Source organism: Eleutherodactylus coqui, chromosome 1, assembly GCF_035609145.1.
Source record: "Eleutherodactylus coqui strain aEleCoq1 chromosome 1, aEleCoq1.hap1, whole genome shotgun sequence".
NCBI classification, from domain to species: domain Eukaryota; kingdom Metazoa; phylum Chordata; class Amphibia; order Anura; family Eleutherodactylidae; genus Eleutherodactylus; species Eleutherodactylus coqui.
In genome coordinates, this window is record NC_089837.1 from 219,206,606 (window position 1) to 219,232,031 (window position 25,426).

At 44.4% G+C, this 25,426-nt stretch overlaps 1 protein-coding gene across 13 annotated transcripts in view; it reads right to left on the reverse strand.

Moving 5' to 3' along the window:
- EPB41L2 (erythrocyte membrane protein band 4.1 like 2) overlaps positions 1–25,426 on the reverse strand; it is a 143,828-nt gene that overhangs the window by 90,058 nt on the left and 28,344 nt on the right. For 12 of the 13 annotated variants that reach the window (XM_066605547.1, XM_066605548.1, XM_066605546.1 and 9 more), the window contains exon 2: positions 630–1,123. In XM_066605547.1, coding sequence (XP_066461644.1) covers positions 630–1,109 — 480 coding nt within the window. In that variant the 5' untranslated portion in view covers positions 1,110–1,123. Of the gene's footprint in view, positions 1–629; positions 1,124–19,506; positions 19,601–25,426 lie in introns of those variants that run through there. The other variant, XM_066605545.1, reaches the window with a different exon arrangement.

A 25,426-nucleotide genomic window follows, 5' to 3' on the forward strand; every position in this document is an offset into this window, starting at 1 on the left:
TGGGCGTGGCGGGGGAGAGCGGAGAGGAACGGAGGGGAGAGCTCTCTCTCCCTATCTTCCCCCCGCAACTCACCTGTCACCCGCGCCGGTAGCTGAATCTTTAGAGACGTGCAGGCAGGTAGTCAAATGAGGCACTACTCGCTCGAGTAGTTTGCCTTATCGAGTATGCTCACTCATCTCTATTTACTACGTGTGCATGACCGCCTGCATGCCTCATCAGTCATACGCAATACAATTACTTGCCATACGCAGGGTCACCGGCGGGCCTCCAGCATCTGACGCGGATGCGAGCGCCCAGCCTAGCACGCGAAGTAGTGTTTTCCTAAACCCTGTGGTCTCCCTGAACACAACAGAAAGCACAAGAACTTCTACAGTAGAGATGGCAAGTTTACCTGCTCAAAGATGTCTGACAAAACAGACACCTCAAAGAATGAAGTGCTAAGCAAAACTTATTGCTTAGCTCTTCAGAAGTGGAATAGTCCTTGGGGATCGGCAAATTAAGCACAGCCAAGGCAGCTAACGAAATTCTATTTTCTCCCTACAATTCCAGTATAGATCTAGTAGATAATCCAGATCTGATGCATTTCTCACAGTAACGCTAGGTCCAGCCCCAGCCAGGGGATACATACCTGGACCTCTGCACTGGCAGGATCAGCTTCCTTCTCAGGACTCTCTTCCTTGGGCACCAGAGGAGGACCTTCTGCTGCAGTTTCATCTTCATCGTTCACTTCACCGTCTTTTTCCTGTGTTCCCTCAGCTGAAGCATCTATTACGTCCTCCTTTTCCTCTTTCGGCTCGGTTTGGCTTTGAGATTTCTGTCTCTTGAGCCACGGTGGCAGGAAGCGGGAAATCCCTTTGCTTTCATGTCCCTCTTTTTCCTTTTTCTGTTTGTCAGGGCTCTTCTCTCCAGGACTGGTTGGTGAGGATGGCGATTCAGTTACGTTTCCTTGCTCTGCCACTTCAGGGTTTTTATCCCCATCGCCATCAGTAACCTCGCTGTTCTCTGCCGGCTGATGATCCTGTTCATTGGAAGTCTCCAACTGCTCATTCTGTATCTCAGAGGTTTCTGAGCCGTTCACCTCAATACCTGGATCTGCTGCACTCGTCATGGTCTTGGAGTTAGCTGAAATGAGATTGAAGATGGTGGCTTAATCTCACAAGAAAAACTGTTGAAACATCAAATACTAGACAAGATTTACAAGCAAGCGCAGACACTGGTCATCCTTAGAGTATGGTCTCATGAAGAGATGTTCACTGATAGCAGAAGCGGAATGAAACGGATTATATATCAGCAAGCATGGGGCAAAAGTCACCATCACACTTCCTGAACCAGAGTACTTGGGTTAAAGAGCCATTTGCATAATAACATAGTATGTTTGAACTAAATGGACATATGTCTTTTTCAGTCGGCCTATCATCCCCCTCAATGTTGATCCAGATGAAAGCAAAAGAAAAAAAAACCCACAATAACGTCAAAACCAATTTTCTTAATTTAAGATGAAAAAAAATATTCTTCCTGACTCCAAGTCTGGCAATATGAATAAAATTCCTGGCTCAACGTAATTAGTGGCTGAAGTAATTAGTGACATGTAATATTGGAACGCTCAAAAACCATGTCCAGAACCCGCTTATCAAATTTGCCATCACCACGTCCTCAGCCAGAGTTCCATAGTCTCACTGCTCTTACAGTAAAGAACACCTATGTTGGTGTAGAAACCTTCTTTTCTCTAGAAGTAGAGCGCGGCCCCTTGTTACAGTCACAGTCCTGGATATAAACAGATCATGGGAGAGATCTTTGTATTGTCCCCGTTTATGTTTAGAAAAGATGGCCAAGAGTTGGCCTAATAACCATGTATAAACTAACAGCCCTAATTTTGATAGCCTCTCTGAGTATTGTAGTCCACCTACTCCATTATTTTATGGTTCAAAAGTTTTTTATTTTGTCCGTTATGCAGATACGAAAGTTACAAAGTTGTGGTGTCATTTTCATCAAATAAACATTTTTATATTAACCGAGAGTGTCTTTCTTTGCCTGACCTATTTTCGTGTTCACTTAGACTATTTAAGCATTAACATTAACTATAAATTCTATCAACATTTATAGCTTGTAACTCTCAAGTACTTTTCTAAAATCTCTGGTTCTAGTTACTGATTGGTTAAGATAAGAGAGGGAGTAAAATTTAACAAGTCTAATATGGTAACTTCCTATGAAGAAAATTATGGAAATAGAGAGAGGGATAAGGAGGGTTGGAATGTTCAGAATAGAAAGGGGGAGAGAGGGTTGGCCAGGGGTACGAAGAGAGGGGAGGGAAGTCGTTTCGCACCTCGAGATGAGGGTTACGGTTCAAGGTCTAGTGGTGTCAGAGGGGTTATTGACTGTATTTATGTTGGGGAGTAACCCCCTTTCGAGCCGTGGGTCCAAGTCACGGGAGAAACGGAAGTGATTCCACAGCATCCATGTGGCTTGGTGTTTGTCAAGTTTCATCTCGTCTCTGGCACAGAGCTCCTCCATGTATTTTATGTGATCTAACTCCTGTAACCACATTAGTCTGGAGGGGGGTGTTGGAGATTTCCATTTTTTAGGGATTATCAGGCGCATTGCCAGGATGAAGAATCTCAGCAGGGAACATTTTGACTGTGTCAGGGGGCCCGGGAACATTGACAGTAATGCGATTTCGGGGGTTAGCTGTATTTGGTTTCTGCTAACTGCGGTGTAGAGGGAGTTGATTTCCCGCCAGAGGGGACAGATCAGTGGGCAGCCCCACCAGGTGTGTGTGATTGTTCCAGTTCCCGTCATACATCTCCAGCAGGCATCCGGATACTGGGGGAATATCCTCGCCAGTCTTGCTGGTGTCTAATACCATCTAGTTAAGATTTTATAATTTAGTTCTTGTAGCTTGCTGGATATATTTATTTTGTGGGTTAATGTATAGGCCTTTGCCCATGACTCCTCTGAGGGTGTAATATTCAGTTCACCCTCCCGCTCCAGCGCTCTGTTACAATGTTGTGTGTCTTCAACTAAGAGCATCCGATATAGATTTGAAATTTTGTGATGATCTGTGAGTGTTGAGATGCATGGATTCTCGAATGGGGTGGTGGGGCGCCTCAGCTGTTGTGTGTCCCCTAATGAGCTGACATAGTGGCACAGTTGCAGGTACTGAAACCACGCTCCGGGATGGGGCCGCTGTTCCCCCACCATCTCATGCAACGGTTTAATGCCGGTGTCGGAGATCACGTCTCGTACTCTTGGGATTGTGTTAGTGATCGTGTTAGTTAACGTGGATCCCCGCAGGAGAGAGGGAGCATCTGGATTTCCTACCAGGGGTGTGAGTGGGCCCGGCCTGTGGATCAGGCCCATCTTGGTTGCAGGGCCTATCCAAGCCGTCACCATGTCTTCTATGAATGGGGATAATCCCTGCCCTCTATGTTTCCCTTTGCCGGGTAGCCATATAATCCCTTTGCCTTGAAAATGCGTCATGTCTTGCTCTGTCTCTACCCACAGTTTCTGTGATCTACTGTGAAGAAGATCAAGTATGCGTTTGGATAGCGTCGCTTTATAGTATAGGGCTATATTCGGGACCCCCATGCCCCGACTCTTAGGCTGGTTAGGGCTTTCCACTTACGCCTAGGTTTGGTACCTCCCCATATGAAGCTCATGATCGCCTTCCTGACCCGTGCCAAAAATGCGCCCGGTAGGGCGATTGGGACTGTTTGGAGGATATAAAGAAACCTCGGAAGAGCCTTCATTTTTACTGTGCTGATCCTTCCGAACCAGGCTAGGTGGACGCCCTTCCACCTGTCAAAGTCTGACTCTAGTTTAGTTGAGAGGCGTGTAGTTTTTTATAAAAAGTTTGTCCGGGTCCGTGGAAAGTACTGTTCCCAAATATGTTATTTCTTCCGATTTCCATTGGAATGGGAGAGATGGTTTTAAAATCTCGACTTCTGTGTTTGGTAGAGTTACATTGAGGATCAGCAATTTGCTTAAATTGACTTTAAAGTTGGATAGTCTACCAAATCTTTTAAATTCTTCTAGCGTATTGGGGAGTGCTATGCTTGGATTTCTTATATAGATCAGTAGATCATCTGCATATAGAGCTACCTTATGCTCATTTTCTCCTATTCTAATTCCTTGCAGATTGGGGTCTGTCCTAAGTGCACTTGCCATCGTCTCCATTACTAGGATGTACAGGGAGGGGGACAGGGGACAGTCTTGCCGGGTGCCGTTATGGATACTAATTGGGCGTGATAGTAGGCCGTTAACCCTCACACGAGCTGAGGGGTCTCTATAGAGTGCCATCACCCATTCCATGGACCTGGGACCAAGGCCGATGCGTTGTAAGGTTGCCTCCATGAATCCCCAACTCACTCTATCAAACGCCTTCTCGGCGTCCACCGAGAGTAGGCACAGGGGCTCCCCGATTTTGCAGGCTCTAGACATGAGGGCCAATGTTCCTATTGTGCTGTCCCCTGCCTCCCTCCCCATGACAAAGCCCACTTGGTCCCTGTGTACCAGGGTCGGGATATATGTCTGGAGACGCGTGGCCAAAATTTTTGCAAATATTTTCATGTCTATATTTGAGGGATATTGGCCTATAGCTACCACAGGCAGCTGGGTCCTTCCACTCCACTATTTTAGATGCCAGTCTTTGAACCCACTCAAGCTCTGAAATGTCCTTCTTGAGTACCGATGTCCCAAACTGTACACAATATTCCTTGTATGGTCTAACCAGTGACTTATAAAGAGGAAGAACGTTGTTCTCATGGGCTCCTAGACTTCGCTTTATGCACCCCATGATCCCATTTACCTTGACAGCAGCTGCCTGACATTGGTTGCTCCAGTTAAGCTTACAGTTAACTCAATTCCCCAAGAGTTTTTTCATATAGTGTGTAATGGTGACATGTATTCCCCTCTGCCCATGTGCATAACCTTATATTTATCAGTGTTAAACCTCATTTGCCACTTTTCTACCCTAGCCCTTAACTTATACATTTGCGACCACATTCTGTCCTCTTGTGTTACTTTACATAGTAACATATCCATATTTGCAGGAGACAAAACTATGTAATCCTTCTTCCAGGTCATTAATAAATATATTAAAAAGAAACTACCCCTGTGGTACCCCATTAGTAACGGTGAACCAATCAGAGTATGTACCATTTGTACCCACTCACTGCTTTCTATCACTGAGCCAGTTACCCACGCACACACATTCTCACCCAGACCAATCAATCTTATTTTATAGAATAACCTTTTATGTGGCACAGTATCAAAACGCTTTCAAAAAGTCCTGATACACAAGATCCAATCAGTATTCATGTATCTTGACGCCACCAGGAACTCCAGTTATCCACATGTGTGACCACCGTTTCCTTTACATTGATGGACAGGGGAGATCAATGCAATTGGCTAACACCCTCTGCCTCATAAAAGTGAATGAAGCAGTGGTCACACATGCACACCACTACTCCATTCACACTGGGTATTCAGGGTATGCCTTTCTCAGAATCAATAGGATCCCAATGGTCAGATCCCCAGCGATCAGAACTTTATCCCCTATCCTGTGGATAGAAAATCTGTCTTTAGTGGGAAAAACCCCTTAAAACACAAAAAAGCTTTAACTACTGGTTAAGTGACCCAGGTAGCTCCATTTGATAAAAGTAGTACATCTGTCTTGAGTTTTACATTAGCCACCAGGAACCCTTTACTAGCTGCAAAGTGCAGGACTGCAATGAACAAGGCTGAGGTCAAATAGATACCACGGTACCACACTAGTGTTTAGGCAGTGTAAACTTTTTCTTAGGGAAAGAAGTAGTTTTTGGGAATCTCTTTTCCCATTAAAGTTATAGCTACGTTATGCTTTGTAGCTCAAGATGTTGGGAAAAAAAGATCCCTGTCGAAATGGAGACCTTAATGCCTTCTGTTTCAAAACTAGAGACGTATGGTTCTGTCTGAATCCCTGTTTTGGGAATGTAATCCCTGATGGAACGTTTGTTTATTTTTCCATGCCCAAAGTGTAAATCCAGCCTTAGGGCTTATTAAGACGACCGTATATCGGCCGGATATTCTCGCCGGCTGATATACAGGGTCCCTCTGCAGGGAGAGGAGGCTGGAAGAGCCAGGAGAAGTGCACTGAGCTCCCGCCCCCTTTCCACCCCTCGACACTATTTGCAATGGGAGGAGGCAGAGCTAAGTCTTGATACTTGGCTCTGCCCCCACCCCACCTCCTCTTATTGCAAATAGTGCCGAGGGGTGGAGAGGAGGCGGGAGCTCAGTGCACTGCTTCCAGCTCTTCCAGCCTCCTCCCCCTGCAGAGAGAGACGCCGTATATCAGCCGGCGTGAATACCCAGCCGATATACGGTCGTCTGAATAGGCCCTTAAGGTGCAGGTTTTGTTCGAAGTTTTTTTTTTGTTCTGAGCACCAGTAGCTTTGGACCTTGAAGTTTCTGGTAGTTCTTGTGCATCAAACAGGTGCCATGTGATACAAAAAAAATAACTGCATTTTAGGGCTTCCCAATGACGTGATGCATCAGTATAGTCATCAATAAAATGTTTGATAGCTGACAATCTCTGATCATTTATTAGATGCGCCTTATATGGCAAAGTCGCCAGGTAACCATCCTACGAGATGCATCTTCAAGAGAAAAAAAAAAATACAGGGGCATGATCAGACCATATGATATCTATGCCTGAATGCAGAGTACAGGCCAATAGTGGATGACTAATGAAAATTATAGGAATACGGCTATACAAGTCGTGTGAGGTTGGGGATAAAAAAAATGTAAATCACAAGTAGTGGGATGGAGAGAGCGCTACACATGAATAAGACGTAACATCTATTGAACTACTTCCCAAGTTTGTACGGAATTTTTTATGCTGTTTTTGGAGCTATAAAGGTGCTTGTTCTAATGACATCAGATCACCTGCTTCTCCACACATTTATAGCAGCTCTTTTTGCACACAAATCTAACTCATGTTAATGGCCTCTCACCAAGCCGAACTGAATCCTGTCGTACACTAAGGAGGGGTAATAACCACACAACAGATTTGGTTTTGGCTCATGTCCCTAGTCATATTGCAATGCCTGTTAGGTCGTCAGATACTGGCTCATAGGGTATCTACCATTCCAATAGGTGGCGCTGTGGAGGGTTATTCCATCACTCATCCGCATGGCACACAAATCTGAAAGGGCAGGTTTTGTCAACAACATTGCAGATTCTGGACCCGAGATAACCCACACAATTAACAGTGAACTGTTTTAGTTGATCTAATATTGTGGCATGCTGACAACCTGTATATAAGCCGTATTAATCATATCATTAGTAATATTTTGCTATATAAGTTACACTTATTTACTTTGCTAATTTTAAAAGCTGGATGTCCATGAAGCAGTAAGGTGCCACAGTAATTTGCCAAGGTTTTGCATTACTGTTAATGATCTGTTACTTTTTTTTTTTTTTTTTTTTTTTTTTTTAAATAAATCTACAAATCGAAACCCCTTTTTTAAAAATAAAAAAATACATAATTCTATAGCACAACCAAAAGAAACTAATATTTCCATAAAGAAAAAAATCCCCTCATTCTCCACCTATTGGTCAATTCTCTTCCCCCATGTCCTGCACTGATCACTTAAGGCCCATTTACATGGAACGATGATTGGTCAAAAAAAAAAAAAATGTAAAAACACACACACTAATCGGCGATTGTTTGAGCAATAAACGTTGCGTCTAAACGCGCGGCCATCGTGCACGGCTAGCTGATCTTTAAATTCAGGCCGACCTAAAAATCGTCCTTCAGCCTTGTCAGCAGTTCTCCACGGGGAGTGCTGATAGCATTGTTTCCCCTCGGAGAACAAAAGGATCTGAGCGCAGATAATAGCCTGGGAGTATTAACTGCTTTTTTAGCTAAGGCTTCATTTGCACATGTAATTGCTCTTAAGTAGCTGAGTAGCTACTTAATAGTTTATGCAAAATGATCGCTCAAAGCTGTCACTCAAATTGTCGTTTGAGCGATCATCACTCCGTGTAAATGGGCCTTTACTCTGCATGTTCTGAGAAATAATACACAAGTCCGCACACAAAGACTTGATTAGTGGGCTGGAGGAGTGGGGGAGGGGGGGGAGCTGCAGTAGTATCTAGCTAAGTCTCTCTGCTTTTAAGTGTCTTAACTCACCTCAGTACTGGATTCACAGCTACACTGCTCAGTACTGCTATATACTGAGTGTGAGAGAAAGATTGGGGAGTAGGGGCTACTATTTCTCTATTTTTCTTCATGCACACACACAGAAACAGCTTATTCTGAAAATGCAAGGGTATTGCTTTATCTTGTCTCCACCGGAACTATGGGTGGAGACCTGGGATTGTCGGGGTGGAGTTATACTGAGGGCCCACAGTAGCTGATTGGCTACCTGGACAGAGTGTGAAGAAAGTGGGTGACAGCTGACATGGGACAAAGATGTAACATCCGAAGAGGAGATCTGACACCTAGCGGGGAACGGGGAGATGTGACAGCGTGGCCGCATTCAGGGATGGCAGCACGCATGACAGCACATATGGGAGGCCGTGAGAGTGACAGCGCAAAAGTCGTCAGGGGAGAAGGGAGAGCGGGCACGAGAGAGACTAGAGCAGGGAGCGGAGATTGTGGTCAGCCTCCAGTGGACGGGGACAGAGACCACAGGGCCGGCATGGTGACAGCACGGCTGGCTTCAGGGAAGGCAGCACGGATAACAGCTGATATGGGAAGCCATGGGGGGAGAAGGGAGAGAAGCCACGAGAGCGACAGGAGCCAGGAGGGGAGATTATGGTACAACAGCAGCAAATGTAACAGTCAATCGGCAGCTGTGAGCATTGCCTAGAACTCAACAGGACAATCCCAGGTCTCCACCCATAGTTCCGGTGGAGACTAGATATACCAGTACCAAATGCAGGTATGTTTTAACATTTTACCTGTTAAAAGAAAAAAAAAAAAAAAAAAAAAGGTGGGAGGGGGCAGATAATTTTATTGAAAAACTACTCTAAATCATGCGTGGCTTTGCCAAATGCATACTATGGCTACATAGGGATCCAGCCTTGTACAACTCAAACTGTTCGCTAGCAAAGAGTTGCATAAAATGAGCAGGCACCTAGCAATTTAAGATAATTTTACACTTCCACATAGACACAATCTCCTTGCCAACACAAACATCTACTTCTGTTTCTCCATAGCTCATCACTCAACTATTATAGGTCTTGTGAAACACTTCTAGCCCAAGACAAAGCTTCATTAGAAGAGTCTAATAAAAACTTGCAGAACAAATATACGGTGATGCCCAAATTACAATGGCCTCAGGATACAAGATTTTCAACATACAATGGCCTTTCCAGGGCTGTTGTAACATTCAATATACATCAGACACTGCTGCTTTGCAACATGTATGATTGACTAGAAGATTCAGAAATCAGCATGGGCATTTTACTGGTAAAAAACATGTATTCCCATAAAAGGGGCATTTCTATCTTTTAATGATCAAAATGGGAAACCTCCAAACCTCCATTTCTGACCACCTGCTGGATAAAGCCAAGCAATTGAGTACAGCACTGCTTTCATAGCTGTTATTGAAGTGAATGAGAGCTACGGAAACAATGTAGCACAGCTCGCTACACAGCAAGTTCCCGTAACTCCCCGAGTAACTATAGCAGCGGTTTCCCATCTTGGGTATGAAAAGCAGAGACAGAACAACCCTTTAAGAACATGCACTGATTGGCTGTCTAGTAATGCCTCCCTACCAGTATAGCACAGTACTACACGTCCTGTACTGCTCTCTACCTGTGCCAGGGTAAGCTGCTCCTTCAGACACCAGGCGATGGTGCCCCATTTTAATTTTTCTGATACACTGCAGCCAAAATGCATTAAATCAGGTATTTCCTATGCCATCTTAGTCCATTTTTAGTAAATCGCATGAGATTTGTGCATTCGAGGCACCTCGCATCCGTGGGGAAATAGCCTGTTGATGAGCACAATATTGGGCCATGATTCACGGCCAATATTGCACTCGCGCCCTGTGATGTTAGCCTTAATATATAAAGTGTGCCGAGGTAAGCAGCGCACAGCTTTCAAATTTGGTACATCTTTTAGCAGTCCATGCACCCCAAAAAAATAAATAAATAAAAAAATAAATAAATAAATAAAGTCTACGCCAGCTATGAGCAGACCTCATCTGGAATACTGTGTCCACTTCTGAGCACCCCACTTTAAAATAGCCATTAACAAACTGAAGAAAGTTCAGAGAAGAGCTACCAAGATGGTGAGCGGTCTACAAGCCATGTCCTATGAGGAACGGTTAAAGGATCTGGGAATGTTTAGCTTGCAAAAAAGAAGACTGAGAGGAGACCTAATAGCTGTCTACAAATATCTGAAGGGCTGTCACAGTGCAGAGGGATCAGCCCTATTCTCATTTGTACAAGGAAAGACTAGAAGCAATGGGATGAAACTGAAAGGGAGGAGACACAGATTAGATATTAAAAAAAAAAAACTTTCCGACAGTGAGGGTGATCAATGAGTGAAACAGGTTACCACGGGAGGTGGAGAGTTCTTTTATGGAAGGGTTCAAACAAAGGCTGGACATTTTAAATATCTGTCTGGGATGATTTAGTGAATCCTGCATTGAGCAGGGGGTTGGACCAGATTCTATGGTGTAGCTTGGTGCCGTACATTATGCTGCATCAGGCTATAAACTGTAGTAAAGGCTCATTTACAAGCAAAGAATCTTTCAAACGATTTACTTGTATGTAAACGAGCTTCCAGGAGCTGCTGGCAGAACACAGCTCTGCAATCAGCTGCTTTGTTCTTGCATGGGTGGTCAGCTGAATACAATGTAATCAGCTGCTCCCATGGAGACCACAGTGTGCTGTCTGTGGTCTCTACTCTCTGGCTGAAGGATGAATTTTAACCTCAGTAAATCACCATTTACACGCAACGATTATCGTTCATATGCCATAGTTTGAACAAATGAGCGATAATTGTTACGTGTAAATGGCGCTATACTGAGGACGTCTACTTTGAGATAACAGGTGAATTGGTCGTACAAAAAAAAAGTTGCACTTTGTGGGGGAGGGGGGACTTGTGCCAGTTTTCTAATGTAAGGAAAGTCTCAAATTTGGCAAAGTGCCTGAATAAACTCCTCCTTGTGTATTTTGTACAAAACCTGAAGAAATTCCTGTCTTCAGCCTGAAGTAGACATTGTTCACCAGGGCCAGTGACAATTGTTGTCGCAAGGATTGTGATGGGTTCAGAGAAGAGGACAGCCCACCCAGATCCACGAATACATACACACACGCACACACGCACGCACACACGCACACACGCACACACGCACACACGCGCAACACTGCTACTGGGACCTGTACAGCGAAGCAACAAGCTGGCGTGGGTCCTGGGACCGAAGTTTGCCATGGGATCCATTCAACTCTATAGTTACAGCCATTTATTACACATTAGAACTTAGACCACGTTGTTATGGTAGTCTCCAGTAGGAACCTTTAAAAATTAAATACGCACAACACATTTCTGTAACTATTCCAGTTTCCAAGCATAAACGAGAAGGAACACACAGTTGTATAGGCAAGGAGCCAGGAAATCATCAATTATGCTAAATAACGCAGCTGAAAATGGTCTATTCCATACTGTGAAAGAGGGCTGTGGAATGAAAGGATTCTGTGGGAATGGGAGAATGCGGTCTCACACAGCCAGGCCCAAGTAGGTAAACTCTTGGGAAACATGAAATATTCAAAACTCCCGGAATAAAAGGTTATCTGTGGTTTACCCTTAATATTCCGCGAGCCTTTATAAAGGCTTACAAAATGCAGTGTCTACAAATGAGAAGTGTCCAGCTGTGTGCAGCCCAAGGCACAGCTCTAGAGGGTTAGAAATAAGCTTTACGGAGAAGTTTTGTGGAGCAACACCTCAATTAGCAGGAGCGTGTACAGTTATTGAGGAGACACTGAACAGGAAACAACAACAACCTCGCAGCGAATTTTGGCGCAGAAACATTGTAGATTTGCTGCAGATTTCACCATTTGCGTTCCAAAAAGTGAAAGCAGCATTAAAAATTCACAGAATGATTTGATATCGGCACCACAGGTCAATCTAGGTGCAGATTGTTTTCTCAAAGTGCGGATGAGATTTTGCAAGTCGCATCCAGTTTGCCGCTGCTGTAAATGCTGAGGATTTTCCATTAAGAACATCCACAGCAAATTCACCATGTGTGAACACAGCCTTAGGGTGCTCTCAGACATGGCAGGAAAATGTGCATGTCTTGCTTAAAGGGGTTGTCCCGCGAGAAAACCTAAATTTTTGTTTCTGCCCAGTCCCCCTGGCAAGCAAAGGGCATACAATAGCAATTTAAGCTGTTTAAATGTGATTCTCACTCACCTGGAGCACCTTTTATGCAGTTATATAATTTTCATTTTAAAGATGGCGCCGCTGGTCTTCTCCCATGGTGCACCGCGGTTGTTCTACTCCGTGCGCGCTCCCGATGATGTCGGTCACATGATCAAGTGACCGACATCATTGAGGTAGGCGGGCAGCTTACAGATCCATCTGATGACAGGGAGGAGAGGCCGGCCGAGGGAGGAGTCAGGCCGCAGCTCCTGCTTCCAGACCAGAAGCGCGCGAGCACGCTGCAGAGGCTCGTCCACAAGGAAGAAAAGACGTTCTACGCAGGTGCGACTGATGAAGCAGCCAGAAGAGGATCGTTGGTCGGCGCCAGGACAACGGAGTCGTCAACACGGGGGGGGGGGGGGGGGGGGCGCACCCCTGTAGGTAAGTAAATAACTTCTGTATAGCACATATCTCATGCACAATGTATATTACAAAGTGCATGGATATGGCCATACAGAAGTGTACAGATTAACTTGTATTGGCGGGACAACCCCTCTAAGGCTGGTTTAGACATCATTATCGCTCAAACATCTTTTGAGCAAATATCATTGCGTTCCTTTTACAGCGCAAGGTTTGAGCGATCTCCTTGCGCTCTGAGCAGAGGATGCAGAAGACAAGCCCCGCTTGTCTTCTGCATCCAGCTGTTCTCTGCTCAGAGCGCCCGGCTGTATAACAAGGCGCTCTGAGCAGACCGCCTTGTTATACAACCTCTCTGTTCTTCATACCCTGCCTGTCATCAGGGAGCAGGAAACAGCTGAAACAATAGTATCAGCTGTATCTCGCTGTGAATTCCTGATAACTGGTCGCTGATGGTTTACTGAAAACTGCACGATGTCAGTGCAGCTAGACACAACGATCTCGCTCAAAAGATGGCTGAGCGATTTTTGAGCAAAAATTGTTATGCCTAAAAGGGCCTTTACAGATTTAACAGAATTGTTGAGAATTTGCCGAGGACAAACTCCGTGTGTAAGGCCCAACGTCCACGGGCGGATTTTACTTATTGAATCCACACGGGAGAGCCGCAGCTCTAGCCAAATCATTGGGCACCGGGACTTCATTACAGTCCTGCTGATTTTATTTTAAATGATTTGCGGATAATAAATCGCTGTATGCTCCATTCATCTCTATGGGAGCTTAGGGTCCGCAGTACATCCGCAAATGCATTTGCGGATCCGCTTTGGATTTGAAGGTTAGAAGCAGGCTGGGAGGCAAGGTTGGGATTGCACTGCGGTTCATCTGCGCGGAAATAATCCACAATCTCCCGCAATGGAGGAAAAATTTTTTTTTTTAAATCAATTTTAAGATGACCCACAGTGCATCTGCTATGGAAATCTGCATGAAATATCCGAGCGTGCCGTGGACATAAGGCAGACATGCAGATTTGTAGTATTTTCTACTTAATTTTTTTTTTTACAGATTCTATTGTCTGTACATAACTCTGCGGACAGCTATCCTACCCGAGCTACATTTACCAGGATCTAGAGATGTTTTACAGCAGTCTAATGGTCCAGTCACACTATGGACAGGAGGGGACCCATTGACTTGCATGGGAGACTGTTCTAGGTATGCTGTTTGACCTGTGCGGAGTAGATTGTGTAGGGAGGGCAGTAGATAAGCTGACCATGAGCTAATGTGAATGGTGTTATATAGGTGTTCACTTTCATTGTAATCCTGCTTGTGAGAATAATTAGATGACTGCAGAAAAGAAAGTTCTCTACAGATCAGGAAGTGTCAACCTATTTCAGCCTATTAGAGAGATTGAGACCGGAAAAAAAATATATATATCCAAAATATATCCAACATATCTAAACACACAGGCTTGATTTATACAAATAGGTCATTTTCTGATGACACATTCCCTATAAAACCAAATTTATAGCCGCAAAAAATAAAAAAAATAAAAAAATAAAAAAAGGGTGTAAGGAACATTTAAAAGTTTTTTGTATATTTTTAACCACACAGCAGCCGCATACCTGTGACAACTATAGGTTGCAATACTATGAGCACAAAACACCCATTTTCTTCTGTAGGTACCTTCAATTAGGAGAGGATGACTGCTCTAGGGCTTGTGGCAATAGGGGTACTTTGCTGAATATCAATCAGCCATGCAGTTGGGGGGACATTAGGGCCAGGCGAACTGGTGTGCGAGTCCGACGCAGTGGAATTTTCATTCTAGTTTCCACGTGTGAGCTACATTTGAGGACTAGGTTTCAAGTGGAACGTTTACCTCCACTATCACTAAATTCTTGAACTATCTCCTCCCATTTCCTCAGAGGGTACGTTTTTTGGAAAGTTGCCCGATCATGTAGTACAGAGTATACAGGTTTAAGCCCTTTGGTTCCTTTTGAAAGTATCTGAAAAATGTTTAAGTTACCTCAAAGCATTTAGGGTTTAAGAGGGTCTAAAAAATTTTGTATTTGTAGTGGTCTCCCACAGTCCACAGATAACTGGATAACTGCTCAAGAGTCCCCCATGCAATAATTGAGAAAAAGTGTGGAGATACCAAATGAAACCCACTTCAGATAGGGGATAGCATGTTGGAGCACATCTAGGAGGTCCTTCAGGAGGACTCCATGAGTTTTGGTATGATCATGGAACAGTTCCCAGACCTTTAGGGTCAATGCCCACAGCTGGATTTCTAACGCGTTTCCCACGGCGGAAATCCATGCGTGAATTACACAGCTATTAATTTCTATTGAACCTAATAGCTTTTCTGCCTGGCAATGCTCAAATGCGGAATTCTATCATGGATTTCCGTAGCAGGAAATAAATCGCGGCATGTTCTATTTGGAAGACCTAAGTAGCCATATCATCTGGAAGGCCTAAACCCCCTTGCCATATGTGCTTTGTAAGCATCGGGCAAGCTATGCATGGCTTATGTTGTGCCCAGACAAAACAAGATACAGTTCGCCTCATGGCAGTAAAGAAACGTCTCTGTAGCTCAATAGGAAGAGCACCAAATAAATACAGTAGTTTTGATAACAAACACATCTTGAAAGAGGTAATTATTCCTACAATATCTCAAATTAAGGCCAATCTCACACAGCCAGATGTGAATTGTGGATTCCACAATCGTATGATCCGCAGTAATACACAGTTCAATCAAATGCATTGGATTAGACAATTATGCTCACATTAGCAGGCCGGAATTGCGTAGTCCTCTCGCGGAAAATAGATTGAAGCATGTTCTATTTTACAGTGGATATTCGTGACAGAGCCCATTGTGCTCTATGGTCATGGATATACCCACAGTCCATATGCAGTTACATTGCGTATCGGCTACGGATACGCACGTCATCGCTAAGAAACCCTATAAATACTCAAGCTTCTGCTCCAACCTATGTGTAATTGCGGCGCTGTCAGCGGGCACACCATCAGCTGATCAGTCGGGGTCCCAAGCGACGGACCCCAGCCGATCAACTATTGAGGACCTATCCTGAGAATAGGTCATCATGGTATTCTTCATGGGAAACCCCTTATTTGTCGTGCTGCCATTAACAAGTTCCATCTAGAGTGGTCCGCAGCACTGCTGCTGCAATACAACCACATGTACCCTCAGAACAAATCATCAACTAAACTTGCAAAGAAACTCAAATTCACAACGGTTTACAACTATATCGCAGGCCAACAAACCATACAAGCTACCCTAAAGCTAGCAGCACTGTAACCTTAATACGGGTATTCAGGTAAAACAAAGAAAATTACAGGCAAAAGATAATTGTGTAACAGAAAAAGAAGCCATACTCACTTTTTCAAAGGCCTTTTCCATCCACCATGCTAATCACTCTGGTTCCAGAACCGGGTGCAGCAGTCATGTGACACTCATTGCTCACATGACCACTCAACCAGTATTCGTATAACATGTCTCCACCGGAAACAAGGGGCATGACGGGGCTGAGCTAGAAGTAACGCCCAGGTCACGCCTATAGCTCCCGACTGGCTGCGAGATGCATACGCTTTCACTGAGCTGCCAAGAGAGCGATAGCTTGGTGGAGGCGATAGAAAATCAGAATGCCTGCATCTGTTGTTCTGTTGCCACGGCGACCCATCGGGCCTCAGCGATTTCTCGTGGACATCCGATGACCTCACGGAGGGAGCGCGCTCCCTCTGCAAAACCCTTGTACACGCCCCGATCTACATCACAACATGTAAGGAGTTACCAGCAGGGGGGGGGGAGGGGGGGAGGGGTCCGCCACAATCAACATAGATCAGGGCATGCAAGCGGTTACTTGCGTCCCTATGGTGCACCGAGCTCTCGGCCACAGCCAATCGATAGCTGTGAGCGTGACCTTGTCATTACCTGTAGCTCAGCCCAGGCACACCCACACTTCCGGTGTCGACATATTACACTAATACCCACTCAACCAATAAACAGCCTCAGTGCGCACGTGCCATGCATGCACAGATGAATGCTGAGGGCAGCCACTGGTTGAGCAGTCATAACATGCATGAATTACATGTGAACACTGCAGTCTCCTCTGGGATTGGATGGTGGGGACTAAGGGTCATTATAAAGAAGGAGTAGAAGTTTAAAAAAAAAAAAAAAAAGTTTAAATGTTGCAAAAAAGCCTTTAAAAGGGTCATAACAGTTACCATATACAATTTTCGGAAATTGCTTACACCAGTGCAGTACACTTCCCCCCCCCAGGAGTCTCTTCACCATCTAATGTCCGAGCCCATTGCTCTCCCATGCGTCCTCTGTTGTAAACCCCTACGCCAACTGGACTAAACAAGGCTTCTCGCGTCATGTGACCCATGGCGCTCATTTATCTTCTAGACAACAAAACCAGAAAGTGGGGCATTACCTGGCCAACACTATGGTCAGCACGATTGAGCTGCATGAAACCGAAGCCAGAAATCTGCAGTATTATTTTACAGAAGAGTATTAAGTTGCGTGGAGAAATTCTGAAACAGATGACCAAGTGTAGTTGGCCATCTCTAGTCAGGGGTTCAAGCTACACATCTGAGACTACCGACATTAAACATGTCCGTGTGCCGTCCGTATTTGTGACTACATAGACTGCACAACAACCCATTAAGGTCAATGGAGTTAGATGGACATCAATATTTTTATACAGCATGCCGTATTCTGGCCCAACTTCTCAGGCAAGAATGGGTGCACAGAATTTTTCACTGATCATTACTAAGCAACTGTAGAAAGGGGGGGGGGGTAAAAGTAAAAGAAGAAAAAGGACAATTTTTTGTGCACAAGACTAAAAAAAGAAAAATTATGAAATATGAAAATCACACTGAAGACAGACACATGGAATGCACAAAGATGTCACATGGACATACACATTAAAAAACAATTTTCACAAACCGAAGTGTGACATGCTCATGTGAATACATCCTAACAAGATCAGATCCATTACAACTGAGCTGTAAATCTAAGTACAATTTAGCTAGGGTCTACAGAGAGTCTGAGGTAGTCTGACACCCCCCTTTTTCCATCATTGGTCCAGGCTGCTGCTCTGCTCCACCCACCACAGATTTGTCTCCGATTGGCTGCTAGTCTGCCACCGAGTATTATAAGGTACCTGCAACATACATACTGAGGCAGATAAGTTTTAAAACTTGGGACCCCGGAAAATTGCTTTGATACTCAATATGCTGTGGAATAGTAGTGGTTTTACACAGAGTTGCCATGTTTTTGCAAAGTTGCTTTCAGCAACATGGCTTTTGTACAAGGGGATCGCTTTATTAGAGACAACTGCCCCTTCACAGTAGGAGCTTCCCTGTATGAAAACTATATCTACGACCCCAGAGCACAGCATAAAATTAGGAGCGTCCACCATAGATCATTAGAATGGAAAAATCAAGTTGTCTGAGCCACTTCAAATGAGGCCTGATCCTCAGTGCTACACAAACTGTGGCCAGGATTTTAAAACTCAACTCTGTAGGATTTTTTAGTGTCAAGAGTATACCAGGAATGGTGTTATTGAGGGAACACATCCAGCGACAGAAGATCCTGTCAATGTATACAACTTGTCAGTGAAAGGGGTTCAAGGAGGATGTTAAGAATAGTTATGGTCAACAGGCAATTCACAGTCAAGTACAACGCTGGTGCTCCAACGGATGGCTCCAAATCCACAACTGATAGGCAGCTGTTAGTCCATCCATACTAAGTAGCTACTAGTGCGAGTGCCATGGCCAAGATAAACAGAAAGGCTAGACTCTAGTGCGCAGTAGAGCTCAAACATTGGGTCACCAATCAGTGGAAAAACACCTTCTTCTGGTTAGATCAATTCAGACTTCTATTACACCATGCTGATCAAACAGTGCAACAGCAAGTCATGTGTGTTCAGCTAAGACATCCCTGGGTGCATTTCCTACCACAAAAAAAAGTGATTATATGTAAGTGTAGTGATTATACGCTAAAAGGTCAAATCCTTTTTTCTAGAAGACAACAGGAAAGGTTCATTTATGCGTGCCGCTTGAGCAAACTTCTGCCCCTCCCATCATTTACTAAGTTATGGGCCAAGTGTGCGGATCTCTGTCTCTTCTGGAGCTGTTCAGGACATGTCAGTACCTTCACTCATTTGTGGTACATGCAAGCAACTATTCAGCTTGCATGGGCCAATTTACCTGTGGGACTATTTCACCTTGTAATATATATGTCACAACAAATTGCTTTGGTTCTAAAAGGGAAAGGAGTTTCAATGCGCTACTATACGGGGATTATCAAATAAAATGGCCATTTAGTGTATATAGACCTCTATATACCAGAACACTTGTGTACACCATCATTCCTACAGGCTGAATCAGGCTGGTTTCAAGTCACATTATTTTATTCCCTACAGTTTTGATGGATTAAGATAAGACAGATGTGGGCAACACCACTAGCATAGACTAGCCTAGGTAATGACTACATCACGGTGTTCAGCAGTAATTTAGAAACTAAAATACGCACAAGAAAAAAAAAAAAAGAAATACACTGATCTTATATAGCAGACATTACTAGCTTAGTAAAGCATCCTGTATAAAAGTACAAGCTACAACGCTGTCCCATATACTATAAATCAGCACATGGAAAGCCAAGTAACTCCTGAAGGTGTATTGCACACGATGGAGGAGAGGAATATAGTTTTACCTACTGCATCCGTGTTGTCTGTATGATCGCCTCCTATCTGCAGCCTGCAGCTCCCGGACGGCCGGCTACACTGTCTGAACCAGCCAAAGCTGAGCCACTAGAAGATGAATGGGAAGCTTAATGAAGAAGGCAGACCCCACCCAGCACCAACATAGCTGAAGACAGAGGAGGAAAACCTTCATAGCAGTTCACAAGTCACCCAGTACAGATTACTACTCTGACATTAGTCCATCATCACTTTCATGAAGCTAATCGCACAGTCTGCTTCACCTGATGGATGTACTGAAGGGGTCGCCATCATGGCATCACACACACGTTCCCTAGAAGCCAGGATACCTATAGAACACATCCCTGCTAGAACTGTAATGCTTATTCAGCACACTGTCCCTTCTCCCCAACTACAAGGACATTGGAGTGTCACACGGGACATGTGGGGTATACTAGTTCACCCAGCAGTCTTTAGCCAAGGCTGATTTTACAGCAAGAGTTTGAGAAGTAGGCTAGAGCTACATGGCGAAATTTTGCCTCAACACTAGTCCGACGGAGTGGAAACTGCTGCTCCGACCCTTGTGTAGTGGCCGGCGCTTAGAACTGCAGGCAAAGATCTCACTGAAATTAATGGCAGCTGTGCCTGCAGTTAAAAGCATTGGCCACTACACAAGGGTCAGAGCACCAGCTTCCGCTCCAATCTCTGTGTACCCTGGCACTAACACCCAATCACCTGATTGGCCAACCCCAGCTGTTCAGCTATTGATGACCTCTCCTGAGGATATCAATATATTCTGCGTGAAAAACCCTACAATGGCTATAGTGGAACAGTAGGAAAACTAATAAATAGTCACCTTAAACAGGTTTTCTGCCCATATTTCAAGGTCATTAATTGAAAAAAGGGGCGGAAAATCTGTGTTAGTGTAAATGAAGTGTATTATAGAACACAAACACTGAACTTTCAAATTTGCATAAGTCAATAGTACAAACAAATTTAACTAATACAGCTTATTTAGACCCATTTAGACAACAATTACCGCTCAGTCACTCAAAAGACATCTTTTGAGCGATAATCGTTGTGTGCATTTTTACACGGCAAGAGGATTGCTCTAAATTCGCTCAAACAGCAGTTTGAGTGCCAGTTTTGAGCATTCACTTTGCATGAGTGTGTAAATGATGCCAACTGTGAGCAGGAGTAAGGTAACGCATGCTGCCACTGACAGCTACAGCAGTGGGATGTGATCTGCAATGTCACCATGTCAGTCTGAGGATTCTGGGTTTGGAAGAGGCATAGAGGAGGCCACCTACCAGAATGTATAGGGCCTACTGTAAAATTTGGCGGATGAGGATCATATGGGGCTACCTCTCAAGGTATGGGATAGGCCCCTTATTTCCAGAGACAATTTAGCAAACTGTATATTTCTGTGTCAATAGTATAGGGAAAGCCCTTTCCTGTTCCAGCATGTGTCCATTTGTACAACGCGAGGTCCATAAAGACATGGTGCAAAGGTGAATTTTACAAACATTACAAAAACTTCCTGGAGACCAATATGGTCGAAGAAGTCTAGGTTAGGTAACACTGGTTATCCCTTTACTGTCATGTACGACAATGCGATTGGGAAGTCGGGGGAGAGTGGTGTGGAGGAACAGGGAAAAGAAACAAAGAACTAATGGAGCTACAACAGAGGGACAATTGACAGTTTATTATGCATTACACCAGAAAACATGATGAAAAGTCTAACCGGTTACAATTATTCTTATACGTGTTTTTACTGTAACTATGGAACAGTGCCCGAATCCCAGCATATGAATGCAAACAATGGCTCTAGTAAAAAGCAAAACTAGTAGGATATTTGTAATGCAAAGAATTGTTGCGTTGCCAGTTTATGCCGAATATTCTAAAACAACTGGCAAAAAATAAACAAACTTCAGCTTGAATAGTTTCAGAATATTGCAGTCTTCCTATGTATTTTAACTACGAAAAGAAAAAAGCCATCGAAACAGTAAGGCTGGGAGGATTTGCCGCGGAATTTCCGTGCAGAAATTCGCTGTGGCCGCTAATCCCAGGATTAGCCAGCCACATGGATGCGATTTGTCAAAAATCCCGTCCACACAGGGTAGCAAATCTGTCATGGCAGAGCTGGTGCTGTGGCGCGGATTCCGAGGATGCAGTATGTCCATTATTGGGAAAGCCGACCACAACTGAAGAGCATACGGCGAAGCCACAGGTTTTGAAGCTGCGCTTTTGCTGCAAAAATCTCACGTTTTTTAGTTGCGGCAAAACCGCAAGATTTCCACCAAGAATATGACCCGTGTTACCACAACCTAAAAGTGGTGGTTCTACAAAGACTGACATCACCTATTCTTCAGCAAAACCCCCACTGATCCAAAAGAACAGGGGTCCCATGTCCCCCATATACAGGCTCACTCAGTGAGGAGAATACGGAATGCAGCAGTGGATACACTGCGAGTTCCATTTATCTTCAATGGGACTGCCAGAGATAGCCAAGCGCTTCTACCCAGCCATTTCCATCAGCACCACTGAAATGAATGGAGTGACCAAAATTGCATTCTATCTTCTCCTCAGTACATGTGCATGCAGTGAGAAGGAGAGGGGCACACAGGCCCCCCCCCCCCACACCAATCAGACTTATCCATCAGATATCCACAGGATGTCAATCTTGGTACAACCCCTTTAAAAGGGTTGCGCTTCCAATGAACAAAATACCAAATTTTCATTAGTGTAAAAAAAAAAAAAAAAGTTTGAGTGATAATCGTTCAGTGTGAATGCAAAAATCACTCACTAATCATTCATTTTGTTAAGCTGACTTATTAGTTAGCTTAGAAAGCATCATTGGCTCACTGGCTTCTTGTCCTGTGTAAACGCTCCCTGCTTCACATAAGAGGTGAAGCGCTGAGGGACTATCGGATAAGAAGCCTGCAATCCAGCAGCAGGTCTGTGTAAACGCTCTGCACGAGCGCTAACGAATGTAGCAGTGACATCAGCGCAGTGCAGTTGTATAAACAACCGTCGGCCCGTGTAAAAGAGCCTTGCTCTTGGCATGATCTTTCTTGGTTGGCCGTTCCTGCGGAAGGTAATAATGGTCTTGAATTTCCTCCATTTATACACAATCTGCCTCTGGATTGGTGGAGTCTAAATACTTTTAGAGCTAGTTTGTAAGCTTTTTCAGCCTAATGAGCACAAATTTTTCCTCCACGGTCCTCAGAAGCCTCCTTTCTTAGTGCCATGATACACTTCCAGAAACATGTTGTGAAGATCAAACTTTGATAGGTATCTATTCTTTAACTAAAACTGGTTGCCCACTCACACCAGTCATCTGTTAGCTCTGCTACCCATTTGCTGTTTCGGGCAGACTCAGACTTCACTTTGCTCCTTCTGTATACGTATACTTGTTTCTTACACTTTCTATCAGCACTGTACTAATTAACCCTGCTCAGTGCTCTCAGCACAGCTACAGCTTAAATGAAAAATTACCTTGCTATTTAAGGGAGCAGGGAATCCTCACACTTTGCCTCAGTATTGATGTGCGTTTGTCTCAGACACTCAGCATATCTAGTTCGTCTGTCTCAGGATGGTTATCCTGTTCCTGAATCTGTTTATTCGGCATGTTCTTTGCCTTGTGCTTTTGCCTGTGTGCATTTGTCTATTTGCTTCTAGTCTATCCATCATTCCAGTCTCTGTGGTAAGTCAGTCCTGTGTACCCTTTGTACAGTACTTTATCCCTGTGTCCTATCAGGGATAGTTAGCCCTGAGGATCCAGCACAGTGCCGTTCTTATCAGGCCGCCTACCCTGCTTTTAGGCAGAGGTCTTCCCATCTTCCTAATTTGCTAGGGGAAAGAATCCCCATCTGAGTTGGCCTTGTAACTAGGGTCAGCTGCCAGCCACACCAGGTCTGGTTAGCACAGTGGGTCCACACTCAGAGTCCCTAATAATCTTATTGATTGAAAACATTTGCCCATTCTAAAAAGGTCATACTTTTGCCACACAGTTATGGGATATCTAATCATTTTCCTCCAATAAATGACTAAGTCTAATATTTCTGACTCATTTGTTTGATTTTTCTTTGTATTTACTTTTAGGACTTGTGTAAAAATTTTATGCAGTTTTAAGTCAAATATAAGCAGAAATATGGAAAAGTCTAAAGGGTTCACAAACTTTCAAGCACCACTCTACAATGGATTTATAGGGCAAGAATGTATCCTTTCATGTCAGTGACCAGACAGGCAACAAAATTATTTTTCTATGAATTACCCCAACAGCTACATTATCATTTAATCTTCACCACACTTCACTTCAACGGTGCACTAACTTTTCAGACAACTTATGCTCATATAGCCTGTGTGTCTCAATCTCATAACATACTTTCATTAACAATTTTGTTTTAAGAAGCCACTCCTTTGACTAGTATTGGTTTTCCTGCTCTGGGAGTGTTCATCTTATCGAAACTCCTTGCAGCAATGATACGAGCCATTTATTATAAATGTGTTTTCCCCTCTACCTTTTTCCTCTTTTCTGCCGACTTAGAGAGGCTTTTCTGTTTTTTTCCCCAGCAGTGCCACATGCCGCAGTTCTTCTGGAAGCAAGGCTCTGGAATAGGGGGGGAACACCCTTTAAAAAAAACTCTTTCCCTCTGAGCCCTGCTGTATTAAAATTGCATCCCTGAGGTCCCAGTAAAGTCAGGGATCTGGGTCTGAAATTTTCTTGGTAATCCACTGAACATCAGATGAATGAGTCCTCTGAAGTGGCAGTCCTTGGATGCCTCCTCAGGGGTACAGGGGTTCAGACTCACTTTATGAAGATAATGCCAGAAAACTGGAGTCATCCTCACTGGCCGAGTCTGACTCGACGCAATGATTGCATAAGTCGTAAGAATTACAGAAACTTCGTGATGGCTGCTCAGCTGTTTCCTTGGATCCTGACCACCCCGGTCAGCCAGACAGAGCAGAACTAAAAATGACTGCAGGTCTCTCAGAGAAGTTGCGCACATACAACAGCGCTTTCAGGACATATTCACAGGAAATATGATGAAAGTCTGAGCTGTGACTACCCTTTAAATGGATTGCTGTCATCAAACTCATGCTACCTAAACCATTGGCAGCATGAACCTAAGTGAAGTCTGTTGCCCAGGGAGTGCTTTGGGCCTCATGTGCATGGCCAGGTCGGATTCCGACTGCAAAATCTCACAGCAGAGTCAGACCTGGCGCCCCCCCAGAGACTCTGTACTCACCTGTCTGGATCCGCTAGACGAGTGTCAGCTGGCGAGCATGCGCAGTGCTTGATGCGGATTCCTGTGATACTTCCACTGTGCCCATAGCGTGGAGTATCGCAGGACTGCTCCCATTGACTGCAATGAAAGCAATCTGTGCGGTTTTTCTGCACAAATTAGAACATGCAGCGATTCTCCTCCCGTGAACAGAAAATTGCAGCCAATTTCAGCTTGTGGGTATGGGATAATCATTTTACTCAGCAAGTCTATGGACGGACACTGCTGTGGAAATCGTGGTGAGTGTCTGACCACAATCCGCAGCAAGACCGCAGCTGAATTTCTGCTCTCCGGCACGGGAGAGCAGGAGTTAAAAAAAAAAAAAAGAAAAATATATAGAGAGAGTGCACGGCGCATGAGCACGGCACGCTGCCGACGTGCAGAGCACATCCACCGGGCCGAAGAAAGAAGATCCGGCCACGACGGAGAGCAGATCCGCAGCGTCCGGACAGGTGAGTAATTCTTTTTAGGCCTTGTGTCCGCAGGAAAGGAGGGACCGGCTGCGGGATTCTGCATGGAGAATCCCCGGCGGGCCTGATTTACCCCGTGGACATGAGGCCTTAAGCTTAAGAGTGCTTTACTTCTCGCATGATGTGCAAAAGGCTAATTGCCTTTTTCTTGAAAAAACACTTTAATCCTTTCTTTT